This window comes from Pristiophorus japonicus, chromosome 6, assembly GCF_044704955.1.
Source record: "Pristiophorus japonicus isolate sPriJap1 chromosome 6, sPriJap1.hap1, whole genome shotgun sequence".
In the NCBI taxonomy this organism is placed as follows: Eukaryota; Metazoa; Chordata; class Chondrichthyes; family Pristiophoridae; genus Pristiophorus; species Pristiophorus japonicus.
In genome coordinates, this window is record NC_091982.1 from 80,240,581 (window position 1) to 80,255,681 (window position 15,101).

A 15,101-nucleotide genomic window follows, 5' to 3' on the forward strand; every position below is an offset into this window, starting at 1 on the left:
ACTCAATGGGATCCAATATTAAGTTGTGGCCGACCGACCGGAGGAGTGGCCAGTTGTTCACACTCAAAGTGGCAGTGAAATGGGACTACTGCCTGAAACGGACAGGTGCTTTGGGCATCCAGCGGTAGGCCCCTTTCAAAATGGCGCCAGCTGCATCGTCTGGGGTGGGCTAAAGACTCCATATTGAGGCCATTATCATCCCATTAATGCCAGGTGATACAAGTTCAAATTGACCCCAATGTCTGTTGCAAACATTTCCCAGTAAGCGTCACTGGATAATGATAAGGAACCACGGGTCATTTGTAACGTGTACTTGATGCTGTATTCTATGGCTTAGTATGTGTGTGACACTGTACTGAATGGTGCAGTCTGTATATACTATATTGTATGGTAGTGTGTGCTACTGTACTATTGCATCCCAGCACAAGTCTGGGATACTGTACTGTATGGTACAGTATTTGATACTGTACGGTACGGTGTGAAATATTGTAATGCATGTAGTGTGATCTACTGTATGGTACAGTGTTTATAACATCGAGTGCTCCAGTTACTAAATCAGTTATTGAATTGCAGGAACATGGGCTGTAGAAGAATCTTATGATCAGAAAATTCCAGGAAACAAAGGACTGGTGTTGAAGTCCCGAGCCAAACATCATGCCATTGCTACCCACTTGCAGAGACCCATCTATTTCAAAGATCTGCCTCTCATTGTGCAGTGAGTATTCTATTTACATTCAAAGCCTCTGTTCATTATTAGTGACACATAAAGCATCTGATGAATGTTTTCACAATTAAACAGGACCACTACTCTCTGGTATCCAGAACTAATTGTAAAGTGCAAGGACACCAAATGCCCTCCAGTCCCTCGTCCAAGTGCCCATTTTTAATACACAAGTCTACAACATAAAAACATAAGAACTAGGAGCAGGAGTAGGATGAGGAAGACACAGCACCGTCACTCGATTACATACTCGCAGCCACCATCTCAGATACTGACACTCTGCGTACTTTAGATAGCTTAGCTGTGAGATCTGCACGTGGTGAGACACCTGGCATGAGTGGCCTGCAGCCAGGGCAGGAGGCAAGCGTAGCGCAATTTCCAGCTCCCCGGAGGGTGAGGTTGCACATGAGTTCTGCTGCAGGGGACTCAGATGAGCAATTCAATGGGGCAAGCTATAGAAGGCGGCTGTTGGGTATGCAGAATGAAATATTTGGTGCATCAGCAAGCCTGCTTGCAATGTCAAGTAGCATAGCGGAGTTCGGCACCAACTTGGGACAGGGCATTGCGCAAAGCTTGGAGCCCATCTTTTCCAGCATAGAAGTGATGACCAATTCCATTAGCACTCTTGCGGATCCAACCAGGATGCAATGTCCGATGGCTGATGTTTTAGCTTCTATTGCAGCATAAACAGAAGCCACCCAATGTCTGGGTGCTGCTATGGAAGCTTAAACTGAAGTCATGCAAGCTCAGCTTACTACCACGCAAGCTTAGACTGCTGCCAATGTGTCTGCGGTCACCAGTCCAGCAAACTGTCCTCCAACAGATTACTAGGATTGCTGAGGCACCACCCCAGAGGAATGGCAGTGACTCCATGGAGCAGGAACCTGCTGTCCTCTCTCAGAATTACAGCAGTCATCCTCCTATCGTGCCACTCCGCCCTTGCTGTTACCTGTTAGCCAGCCAGCCCAAACTGCTGCCGCTCATACTGAGATGGTGCAATCTAAAGCCAGGCCTTCTAGTCCCAGAGCTGCTCGAGGTCGTCCTCCTTGGTCATCTGCAGTCTATCCCACTGAAAGTTAGTAGCCTTCCATCAGCCATAGAAACATAGAAAATAGGAGCAGGAGTAGGCCATTCGGCCCTTCGAGCCTGCACCACCATTCAATATAATCATGGCTGATCATGCAACTTCAGTACCCCATCCCTGCTTTCTCTCCATACCCTTGATCCCTTTAGCCGTAAGGGCCACATCTAACTCCCTTTTGAATATATCTAACGAACTGGCCTCAACAAATTTTTGTGGTAGAGAATTCCACAGGTTCACAATTATCTGAGTGAAGAAGTTTCTCCTCATCTCGGTGCTAAATGGCTTACCCCTTATCCTTAGACTGTGATCCCTGGTTCTGGACTTCCCCAACATCAGGAACATTCTTCCTGCATCTAACCTGTCCAATCCCGTCAGAATTTTATATGTTTCTGTGAGATCCCCTCTCATTCTTCTAAATTCCAGTGAATATGAGCCTAGTCGATCCAGTCTTTCCTCATATGTCAGTCCTGCCATCCCGGCAATCAGTCTAGTGAAGCTTCTCTGCACTCCCTCAATAGCAAGAATGTCCTTCCTCAGATTAGGAGACCAAAACTGTACACAATATTCAAGGTATGGCCTCACCAAGGCCCTATACAACTGCAGTAAGACCTCCCTGCTCCTATACTCAAATCCTCTCGCTATGAAGGCCAACATGCCATTTGCCGCCTTCACCGCCTGCTGTACCTGCATGCCAACTTTCAATGACTGATGTACCATGACATCCAGGTCTCGTTGCACCTTCCCTTTTCCTAATCTGTCACCATTCAGATACTATTCCGCCTCCCTGTTTTTGCCACCAAAGTGGATAACCTCACATTTATCTACATTATACTGCATCTGCCATGCATTTGCCCACTCACCTAACCTGTCCAAGTCACCCTGCAACCTCTTAGCATCCTCCTCACAGTTCACACTGCCACCCAGCTTAGTGTCATCTGCAAACTTGGAGATATTACATTCAATTCCTTAATCCAAATCATTAATGTATATTGTAAATAGCTGGGGGCCCAGCACTGAACCTTGCGGTACCGCACTCGTCACTGCCTGCCATTCTGAAAAGGACCCGTTTATTCCTACTCTTTGCTTCCTGTCTGCCAACCAGTTCTCTATCCACGTCAATACATTACCCCCTATACCATGTGCTTTAATTTTGCACACTAATCTTTTGTGTGGGAACTTGTCAAAAGCCTTTTGAAAGTCCAAATACACCACATCCACTGGTTCTCCCTTATCCACTGTACTAGTTGCATCCTCAAAAAATTCAAGAAGATTTGTCAAGCATGATTTCCCTTTCATAATTCCATGCTGACTTGGACCGATCCTGTCACTGCTTTCCAAATGCGCTGCTATTACATCTTTAATAATTGATTCCAACATTTTCCCCACTACCGATGTCAGGCTAACCGGTCTATAATTCCCTGTTTTCTCTCTCCCTCCTTTTTTAAAAAGTGGGGTTACATTAGCTACCCTCCAATCCATAGAAACTGATCGAGAGTCTGTAGAATGTTGGAAAATGACCACCAATGCATCCACTATTTCTAGGGCCACTTCCTTAAGTACTCTGGGATGCAGACTATCAGGCCCTGAGGATTTATCGGCCTTCAATCCCATCAATTTCTCCAACACAATTTCCTGACTAATAAGGATTTCCCTCAGTTCCACCTTCTCGCTAGACCCTCGGTCCCCTAGTATTTCCGGAAGGTTATTTCTGTCTTCCTTAGTGAAGACAGAACCAAAGTATTTGTTCAGTTGGTCTGCCATTTCTTTGTTCCCTTTATAAATTCACCTCATTCTGACTGCAAGGGACCTACATTTGTCCTCACGTATCTATAGAAGCTTTTGCAGTCAGTTTTTATGTTCCCTGCAAGCTTACTCTCATACTCTATTTTCCCCCTCTTAAGTAAGCCCTTTGTCCTCCTCTGCTGAATTTCTAAATTTCTCCCAGTCCTCAGGTTTGCTGCTTTTTCTGGCCAATTTATATGCCTCTTTCTTGGATTTAACACTATCCCTAATTTCCCTTGTTAGCCACGGTTGAGCCACCTTCCCCGTTTTATTTTTATGCCAGACAGGGATGTACAATTGTTGAAGTTCATCCATGTGATCTTTAAATGTCTGCCATTGCCAATCCACCGTCAACCCTTTAAGCCATGCTGCAGCCACTGGGGTGGCACTGTGTAGGAGCACTGGGACAAACAAAGGAACATGGAAGGCAGCCACTTACGGATTGCGCAAAGGTGATTAGTTTACATTTGTGTGCAATATGGTATGGTTTCATTTATAAATTTAGTTTAGAATGTTTATTTTGTGTTGGGTTTTATTTTTGCATTGTGGCCAAGCCGACGCTGTGATGGTCAGTGACAAAGGGACGGCAAGAGACTGCAGATGGATGTGGATTGGAGTTACCTTTACTGGTATCGCAGCCGGATGAGTTGGTCACAGGCAGCCCGGCCAGAAAGAGGCTTTACTAGAGTGGCATGAGGGATGAGACTAGAGAAACTGGAGTTGTTCTTCTTAGAACAGAGAAGGTTAGGGGAGATTTGATAGAGGTGTTCAAAATCATGATCGGTTTTGATAGAGTAAATAAGGAGAACTTTTTCCAGTGGAAGAAGGGTCATCAACAACAATAACAACAACTTTTATTTATATAGCGCTTTTAACGTAGTAAAACGTCCCAAGGCGCTTCATAGCCGTGTTATAAGACTAAACAAATAAATTTGACACCGAGCCACATAAGAAGAAATTACAGCAGATGACCAAAAGCTTAGTCAAAGAGGTAGGTTTTAAGGAGCGTCTTAAAGGAGGAAAGAGAGGTAGAGAGGTGGAGAGGTTTAGGGAGGGTGTTCCAGAGCTTGGCGCCCAGGCAGCTGAAGCCACGACCACCGATGGTTGAGCAGTTATTATCAGGGATGCTCAAGAGGGCAGACTTTGAGGAATGCAAACATCTCATGGGGTTGTGAGGCTGAAAGAGATTACAGAGATAGGGAGGGGCTAGGTCATGGAGGGATTTGTAAACAAGGATGAGAATTTTGAAATTGAGACGTTGCTTAACTGGGAGCTAATGTAGTTCAGCGAGCACAGGAGTGATGGGTGAATGGGGCTTGGTGTGAGTTAGGACACGGGCTGCGGAGTTTTGGATGACCTTAAATTTATGTAGGGTAGATTGTGGGAGGCCAGCCAGAAGTGCGTTGGAGTAGTCAAGTCTAGGAGGTAACAAAGGCATGGATGAAGGTTTCAGCAGCACATGAGCTGAGGCAGGGGTGGAGACGGGCAAGGTTACGGAGGTGGAAATAAGCGGTTTTAGTTATGCCACGGATGTGTGGCCGGAAGCTCATTTCAAGGTCGAATATGATGCGTAAGTTGCAAACAGTCTGGTTTAGCCTCAGATAGATGCGAGGGAGAGGGATGGAGTCAGTGGCTAGGGAACGCAGTTTGTGGCGGGGATCAAAGACAATGGCTTCGGTCTTCCCAATATTTAACTGGAGAAAATTTCTGCTCATCCAGTACTGGATGTTGGACAAGTAATCTGACAATTTAGAGAGGATCGACAGAAGTGGTGGTGAGGTAGAGCTGGGTGTCGGCAGCGTACATGTGGAAACTGACTCCCATGTTTTCGGGTGATATCCCCAAGGGGCAGCATATAGAAGAGAAATAAGAGGGGGCTAAGGACAGATCCTTAGAGGTAACAATGCGGGAGTGGGAAGAGAAGCCATTGCAGGAGATTTTCTGGCTATGATTAGATAGATAGGAATGGAACCAGGCGAGTGCAGTCTCACCCAGCTGGACCATGGTGGAGGCGTTAGAGGAAGATGGAGTGGTCAACCATGTCAAAGGCTGCAGACAGGTGCAGGAGGACGAGGAGGGATAGTTTATCTTTGTCACAGTCACAAAGGATGTAATTTCACTGGTTGGTAACCAGTGGACACAGTTGTAAGGTAATTGACAAAAGAGCCTGAGGCGACATGAGGAATAAATATTTACGCAGCGAGGTGTTATGATCTGGAATGAACTGCCTGAAAGGGTGATCAAAGCAGATTCAATAATAACTTTCAAAAGAGAATTTGTTAAATACTTGAAGTGGAAAAGTTTGCAGGTATTACTGTGTAAAGCTGGCAGCAACCTCTGGCGCCCACAAATGTGCAGTTAAATGTGAAAATCCATAATAATAATAAACTTGCAGAATGGGCATATAATTGGCAAATGAATTTCAACACAGATAAATGTGAGGTATTACATTTTGGTAGAAAGAATAGGGAGGTCACTTATTAAATGGAAGGTTCAAGTCTGGGTGGGATAGAGGAGCAGAAATCTCAGATTACAAATCTACAAATCATTAAAAGTAGTGACACAGATTATCAAGGCCATAAACAAAACAAACCAAGCACTAAGTTTATTTTTTAGAGGGATAGAATTGAAAAATAGTGAAGTTATGCTAAATTTGTATCGAATCTTGGTTAGACCACACTTGGAGTACTGCGTACAATTCTAGTCACCATATTAGAAAAAGGACATAGATGCATTGGAGAGGGTGCAGAGAAGATTTACAAGGACAAGGACAATACCAGAAATGCGACGGTATATCTATCAGGAAAGGATAAACAGACTGGGTCTCTTTTCTCTTGAAAGAGAAGGCTGAGGGGTGACCCAATAGAGGTCTTTAAAATTATGAAAGGTTTTGATAGAGAATGTTTCCACTTGTGGGGAAGAACATAACTAGGAGCCATCAATAAAAGATAGTCACCATGAAATCAAATAGAAATTCAGAAGAATCTTCTTTACCCAGAGAGTGGTGACAATGTGGAACTCGCTACCACAGGGAGTGGTTGAAGCGAATAATATAGATGCATTTAAGGGGCTGTTAGATAAGCATATGAGGGAGAAGGGAGAGGGTTATACTAATAGTTAGATGAGGAAAGACAGGAGGAGGCTCAAGTGGAGCATAAATGCCGGCATGGACTGGTTGGGCCAAATGGCCTGTTTCTGTGCTTATGGGGAAAGAACAGGGAGGGTGGGATTAATTGGATAGCTCTTTCAAAGCCGGCCCAGGCATGATGGGCTGAATAGCCTCCTTCTATGCTGTATCATTTTATGATTCTGTGTCACTGCATTTATTGGCTCAGTTCAGCTTTGTGCCCACGAATCCTCACACTCAGTTTCCAATGTTGGCAGCAGTATCAGGGGAGTCACTGACTGGAGGCTGGACACTTCCCCACAGGGAGACAGAAAAAACAGAGGGAGTTTCACTGATGGTTGCTGTTTTAGCTCCTAGGAGAGAGTTAGAGAGATGCACTGGCAGAGCCTGAGAACAGCACCCTACCTTCCCTCCTGGCCAGTAAATGGTGTTTAATGAGTGGAAACCGGAGAACAGGAAAAGGAAGAATATTGAATAACAAAAGAACAGACAGAAGTGTCACTGTTATATGTGCTGGTATCCTTCCTCATTTTCTCCTGCAGGTACGAGGTACATTTCCAGGATGGAATCCAGTGCGGTGGTGCATACCTGAAGCTTCTCTCTGAAGATGATCAGCTCGACCTGGTAAGTCGTCCAGTTGAGAAGTGGCAGGGTCAGGTTAAGTTCCTTTTGTGTGCGCTGTAGTGCGACGCACTTCATTGCTGAATACAGCTGGGTATTGAGAAAGAACAGCATCCAGGACAATAAATATTTTGTTATTTATTTGCTGCGTCTCTCTAGCTCTAATGTTTAGATGGACATTTTTTCTAGATAAAATTAATATATAAATGCAAATAGTAGTAGTAGTAGTAAAAGTGGAAGTAGCTGCACTTCCCAGAGACCATCAGACTAACTAGCAGTGGAAAAAAACACCGAGGAACTACTGTTACCAAGGCTGGGAATCTTATTGCTGCTTCATGTACCGATGCAATCCCACAATGCATTGACCAGTCACCTGACAAAGCCAAAAGAGGTCACCAAACTCGGTGATTACTATAATTCGCAGACGTGTCAGTCAGTGATGACTATCAATCCTGGCCTGTGTTGCTTGGTAATCACTGTCATTCACGAACTGTCAGTTGATGATTGCCATCGATTCCAAATTGCTTTAGTCAGTGATGACCTTCAATCCCAGGCTGTGTCAATGGACGATTAGTTTCAGTCCCAGACTGTATCAATGGATGATTACCGTCAATCCCAGACTGTGTCAATGGAGCATTACCGTCAATCCCAGACTGTGTCAATGGATGATTACTGTCAATCCCAGAATGTCATAAGAACATAAGAAATAGGAGCAGGAGTAGGCCATTTGGCCCCTCGAGCCTGTTCCGCCAGTTAATAAGATCGTGGCTGATCTGATCTTGGACTCAGCTCCACTTCCCTGCCTGCTCCCCATAACCCTCAACTTATCGTTCAAAAGTCTGTCTCTCTCCATCTTAAATATATTCAATGACCCAGCCTCCACAGCTCTCTGGGGCAGAGAATTCCACAGATTTACAAACATATGAGAGAAGAAATTCTTCCTCATCTCAGTTCTAAATGGACGACCCCTTATTCTGAAACTACGCCCCTAGTTCTAGATCCCCCCACAAGGGGAAACATCCCCTCTGCATCCACCTTGCCGAGCCCCCTCAGTATCTTATACGTTTCAGTAAGATATGGATGATTACCGTCAATCCCAGTCTATGTCAATGGATGATTACTATTGACCTCCTACTATGTTGATCGGTGATTTCTGTTGATTCTAGACTGTCAATCATTGATTACCGTTGATATCGCACTGTCAATTTTTTCAGGGAGCAGATGGGTACCAGCTTGACATTGAGAAAGGAACACAGTTAAAATAGTTCCAAGTGGGTTCTGCACATGCTGGCTGATTCCCTCACAATCTGCGTGATTGGAATGGCCCTTTTTCAAAATAGTTCCAAGTGGGTTCTGCACATGCTGGCTGATTCCCTCACAATGGCCCTTTTTCATGACTTCTTTCTTGTGTTCGTTAAGTGTTCTAACACTTTTTTTTTTTTACAGAGCAAGTTCTTTGACAAAACCCCTTACACTATCATGTTTGGACCAGACATGTGCGGCCAGGACTATAAATTGCACTTCATCTTCAGACACAGAGATCCAGTAACAGGTGTATACAAGGAGAAGCATGCCAGGCAACCAGACGTGGACCTCCAGAGTTACTTCATCGACACAAGACCTCACCTATACACACTGAGTAACACTATTCTCTTAATCATTCTAACACAATCAGTTGCATGAGAGTGGTAGCAGTCATTAAGGAAGCACCCTCAATGGTTTAGGATTAGATTAAAACTTGCAGGCTTCCTATGTGAGATATCATTCATTCAAAGTCCTTATTAACGATGAATTCGTTCATTATCAAACAACACAAAGAACAGACATACCTACTGATCCAAACACATTTGAATATAGTAACTAAACAATCCACCAATTCTCTGTTAGATAACTATTGGTGAAAATAATAATTAAATTGTAATATAAAAGGCCTTCAAGGCAATCTACAGAGCCAAGCTTCCTGTAGCAAATGCAGATTAAAGTACAGGTGCCAAAACCCAGTTGCTTAGATTTTTGATGAGTGGGTTCATTATTGCACCTTGGTATCATTAGTACATTGTAATATATTGGCATATTATAATGTATAATTGTTGTACTTAAAATTACTTCTCACTTTGACTTAATCTCTGTTATCTCTTTCCCTCCATCTAATAACAATTCAAAAAAATAATTGGTTTAGTTCTGAGACCTGACAACAGTTTTGAGATACTGATAGATGACAGCTCTGTGAGTAAAGGAAGCCTCCTTCAGGACATGACTCCCCCTGTCAACCCTCCCAAAGAAATTGATGATCCCAACCATCAAAAACCTGAAGACTGGGATGACAGGCATCGAATACCTGACCCAGTGTCAGTGAAGCCACATGACTGGTGAGAATTAAGCAAGCCCAGGTTCAGAGAAAATGTTTGTGTGCCTATATAGTAGTCTGTGTGTATACCAATGTTCCCTCTAAGCTGCGCACGTGTGCAGCAATCTGCAACGTACCGCGCAGGCCACTCACAAGCTTATCCATTTGAAATACTGTGCATGTGCAGAAATTTAAAAGGATCACGCATTGAAATAAACAAGCCGCGTAGAGGAAACATCGATGTACACCCAAGCCCTCTCCGTCCCCAACACTAGAAATGGCCTTGAATCCAGTCAGCATTCCACCCCCAATACGTGAGACCACAAGTGGACATCTATTCCTCCAACAGCGTCCCGCCCCTAATTTCAGCCTTCCAGAGGCAACAGTATAAAAGGAATATCCTTTCTGTTCAAGGAACTTTCTCAAATGTTTCATGGCGGGGAAATATATTTGTTATCTTTCCCTTTTATCTGTTCAAAGTTCTGAGGGGTCTAAACAGAGTAGATGGAGAGAAATTGTTCCCATTGGCGGAAGGGTCGAGAACCAGAGGACACAGATTTAAACTGATTGGCAGAAGAACCAAAGGTGACATGAAGGTGGGCATCAATTGTGGAAAGAAATAATAATTAAAATAATGAAAGGGATAGACAAGCTAGAGGCAGAGAGGTTGTTTCCACGGTCGGGGAGACTAGAACTAGGGGGCACAGCCTCAAAATACGGGGGAGCCAATTTAAAACCGAGTTGAGAAGGAATTTCTTCTCCCAGAGGGTTGTGCATCTGTGGAATTCTCTGCCCAAGGAAGCAGTTGAGGCTAGCTCATTGAATGTATTCAAGTCACAGATAGATAGATTTTTAACTAATAAGGGAATTAAGGTTTATGGGGAGCGGGCGGGTAAGTGGAGCTGAGTCCACGGCCAGATCAGCCATGATCTTGTTGAATGGCGGAGCAGACTCGAGGGGCTAGGTGGCCTACTCCTGTTCCTAATTCTTATGTTCTTATGTTGAAAGCTGGAGGAGGAAAGAAATAACAGCCAGCAGCTGTCTTATAGTCACTGTTTCAGAACAGGCCTCTCCAACTAATTTCAAATCCCTCACCTAGGTCCTTGGTTATGTGTAAAGTTTCTATCTGTTAGTGTATTTTATTTACAAACCTTTGTGCACGTTGAATAATTTATAATATGAAGATATGTCAGATATTCATACGTGCAGCATGCTGAGGGATGTCACCATGTTCTATATGATAGGGATGAGGATGCTCCGCGCAGTATCCCAGATTCCACAGTTATGAAACCAGATAACTGGCTGGATGAGGAGCCAGAGTATATTCCAGATCCTGAATCAAAAAAACCTGAAGACTGGTGAGTACTGAATAATTATCGACTGATTGTAGACCCCAGTTAGTTTCACAAAGCAGTGCTAATGAGTATAACCTCACCCAGGCAGACCAGTGTACAACCCCGCCTTTCACCGGTCTTCTGTCTACACCACAACCTCGCTGTAATATTCTTTCATATATTCCACACCACTCACTGTAACACTTGTATATACCCCACAAAACTCATTGTAACATTCTCTGATATAGCCCTCATCCCTCACCAAAGCACTACTAATACTATACTGGACCCAAGAATGCCTCATATAATAATGTGAGAGAGCTTTAGTCTGAATCCAACACATGTTCGCCTGATCTGGGAGTCCTTGATGATAACACAACCCCAGCAAAGACTTCTTACTTTGATGAATGCAAAAAATTGTTCAGAGGTATAAGTTTAAAATATATTTAAACCAAATAAACTTGATGTACCTAATACTCATGAATGCAGCTATTTCCTTATTTTTCTTTAACATTCTGGAATTGTTTTAGTATCAGAATGACTAATGTCTTTTACAGGGATATAGAAATGGATGGTGAATGGGAAGAACGCCAAATCCCAAATCCTTTATGTAAGACTACAGGCTGTGGTACCTGGAAACCCCCCATAATACCTAACCCTGCCTACAAGGGCAAATGGAAAATGCCAATGATTGACAATCCCAAATACAAGGTAAATTCATTGATGTTGCACTGCAGGTCTTTGTGCGAAACAAGTCTCACAAGTGTTGTAGTCTTTCTTACATTAGTTACATTAGCTAAAGGATTTGGACACTCTTTAGAATTCCTGTTATGGATTACTGGTAAATGCATTATATGGTGTGCTACTGAGCCATTCAGACCAGAAGATCGGAAGCTAGATTCTCAGCCCATATTGATTTAGCTGATCTCAGCTGGGAATAGTAGTTGGATATAACATAGTCTCGGTGCCCCTGGACCAGGGAAGTTAAAACCCCACCCCGATTATTGTACAGATCCCACTGAGAAGTACATGTGTGGGCATCAGGTGAGGATCAGGTTAGGCCACAATGTCTTACACAGTCAAATAGCCTGACGACATTCACTGGGGCTCACACACGAGGAGTGCCATTTGGGCAAGGTACTGAAGAGCCACCAGTCCCTCAGAATCATACTGTAGCAACTGTCAGGCATGTTTTCAGAAGAGGAGGCAGAAAAAATTTGAAAGACAAAAATAAATTATTTTTGTTCACAGAGAGAGGAATTCAGGTGTGTATTAAGGGGCCAGAATTTGCTGTAAGCTTGGCATCTAATGATATCTGCAAGGGAAACAGGGCGTCATGTCCATAACAAATAAGATTCAAGGATTGGGAAATAAACAGCGGAAGGACTGAGAAGGAAGGTGAATTAAAGCGAGTGAATTCAACATCAAATCAGCTACAGAAAAAGAAAGGGAAAGAAAAATTGGATTTGAGAGAGAAAAATAGAAACAAAAAGAAAAAAAAATTAACTTGACATTTTTAAAATCTTCCTAAAAAATTCAAAACCTGAAGGAATGAGACTCCACACTTGTAATGGTTAATTCTCTGCAAGAGAGGTTGATTGGCAGTAATTAACAACGATCATGTCATGAAAAGGGTACTTGCATTACCAACTACTAGCTTTAAATATCTACGGTGGGTTTAGTTCGTTTTTACAGAGCAAATATAGCAACTTCATGATATTCAATGCACATCAATGATGAGGCAGATAGCAAAATACCATTTTCGCAAAGCTAACAACGAGCGGCGAAACTCGGACAACAACTTTTGGATATTCACGTTTAACTCCGCATCTCCTCCTCGCCTGAAGTTGGTGTACCATTTACACATAAATAACAGTGAGCGCCATTAGCCTCGCTGTTATTTTGACAGCAAATTCTGGCCCAAGATGTTTTTACATTGTGGCACTCGTTTGGAGAGAACAGGACTATATCATCCTAATGGTGCTGTCTGCTAATTGGCCTCCTGCAACTGTTCCCTATTGGCACAACCACAGCAGTAAATGTAACAGTTATAAGACCCACAAATAAATGATGGAAGGTAAATCAGACAGTTTCCCTTTCTAACTACAGCCAATGCAATAGAATTGGGACTGCAGCTTTTAAACATAAAAGAGCTTTGAGTGTATTTGGACCCGATATAGCAGACATCAGCCTTATTAGATCTCAAATAATGCCTAGTTAAAGGTGGGTTGTAACAAGCTAGTTATTTATACTAACTCAGTACCAATCCTTTCTACATTACTGACACCCACCCTGATTCACAAGGCCACCTACACCCATCTAAACTATCTGACTGGCCTGCCTATAACAAGCATCAAAAACAATTGCCTGTTTACTATATGCCTGTAACTCGGTGATTGTGATCACAACTGATAGAGAAAACTATCTTTGTAATATGCCATTCTGTGTAACAAACTCCTCTGTGTAACATATACCTCTCCGTAACTTACTCTATAACATTCTACTCTTTCATACAACTCCATTTTGCAACACACCTCCCTTACACAAACCTTGGAAGTAAATGACTCTTCATGAACACACTTCCTTTTAACATATTCCCCCTCTAACACACACTACTTACTCACTGTAGCCCACTCCCTTTCCAGAGTATGACATAATCTCTATAGCAGTAATGACGAAAGGTCTTTAACCTGAAACTCAGTTTCTCTCTCCACGGATGCTGCCTGACCTGCTGAGTATTGCCAGCATTTTCTGTTTTTACTTCAGTTTCCAGCAACTGCAGTATTTTGCTTTTGTAATCTCTATAGCATATGCTTCTTTCCCTCTGCATAACATAATCAAGAAATCTCAACTACCAAAATTGACTAACAATTTTTCCAACTTTGTTCCAATAGGGAGTTTGGACACCCCGAAAGATTCCTAACCCAGACTACTTTGAGGATACAAAGCCATTCCTTATGACTCCAATCGGCGCGCTGGGACTTGAGCTATGGTCAGTGACTGCTGACATCCTGTTTGACAGTTTTATTATATCTTCTGATGAGAAAGTTGTCAAGCAGTGGGTGAAAGACACATGGGCACGGACAAAGGCAATCTACGATGCCGATGGAGTAAGTAAATGTGATGGATTGTGTTACACCGAGTCAAAGTGTGCCTGTGATCAAATGTTTCTAATAATGTCTGATGGTGTCTGATCGTGTGTCCGAGTGGGAGCAATCATTCTCCATGCTCCTGCCCAAAATCAAAATCGGATGACAGTGGAGAATGACAGAAAATTCTGGCGGTGAAGCCTCCCATTGCCTCACTGCCCCAGTGAGCCACACAGGCTGCTTCTTCCCCGCCCTCCACAAGCAAATAATGTTAGTGGCCGGGTCTTGGTCCCCAGCGGATTTCTCTCCCATTGCTTACTGGGGCAGCCATATGGAAGGTGACGACAGGCCCCAGGAAGCAGAGGTAAAGGCCCCGAGTTCCCCAAATGGAGGGACGATGATTTGTAGCGGCCTCCTCTCTCTTTCTTTCTCTCAAAGGACAGACCCGGAATTTACCTGCTGGAGGCCCCTCCACTGGGAGCTGCACTCCTGACCTCCGGGGCACTTCTGGCCTTTCGAGCTCCTTCGCTGCCTCGAGTTTCCTCAGTTTGCCCTGGCGGGGAGCCTGTTCTTCATATGGAATGAACCCCGACACTAGAAAAATGGTTTGGGATAGATTCAGCGGGGTGGATCTAAGTCCTGCCCCACCAAAATGCTGTTCCGAAGAGAATTCCCCCCAGTATGTTTAATAGTTGTGCTTTGGTGTGACTTTGGCAGTTTGAGTGTGAGTGTTCTTTCATCAGTGACTGAGGTAATTGCTGCTCTTCACTGTTGTCCACAGCCTGGTTTGATCATGCAGCTGCTTTTGGCAGCAGATAAGCGTCCTTGGCTCTGGGGAGTCTACGTGTTCACCGTTGCTCTGCCAGTTATCTTATTCATTAGCTTCATTTGGCCAAACAAGGTATGTATGTTTAACAATTCCATGTATTTCTTAATAAAAGACTGGAGTAAGAGTAAAATGCCTGGACTTAAAATAATCCCACTGTCTAAACTGCA

The 15,101-nt window shown here is 43.6% G+C and overlaps 1 protein-coding gene across 3 annotated transcripts in view; it reads left to right on the forward strand.

The window, feature by feature from the left end:
* LOC139265709 (calnexin) overlaps positions 1–15,101 on the forward strand; it is a 41,152-nt gene that overhangs the window by 21,061 nt on the left and 4,990 nt on the right. For all 3 annotated transcript variants that reach the window (XM_070882976.1, XM_070882974.1, XM_070882977.1), the window contains 8 exons: positions 574–715; positions 7,257–7,338; positions 8,782–8,974; positions 9,515–9,704; positions 10,927–11,040; positions 11,574–11,727; positions 13,911–14,126; positions 14,887–15,006. In XM_070882976.1, coding sequence (XP_070739077.1) covers positions 574–715; positions 7,257–7,338; positions 8,782–8,974; positions 9,515–9,704; positions 10,927–11,040; positions 11,574–11,727; positions 13,911–14,126; positions 14,887–15,006 — 1,211 coding nt within the window. The remainder of the gene's footprint in view (positions 1–573; positions 716–7,256; positions 7,339–8,781; positions 8,975–9,514; positions 9,705–10,926; positions 11,041–11,573; positions 11,728–13,910; positions 14,127–14,886; positions 15,007–15,101) is intronic.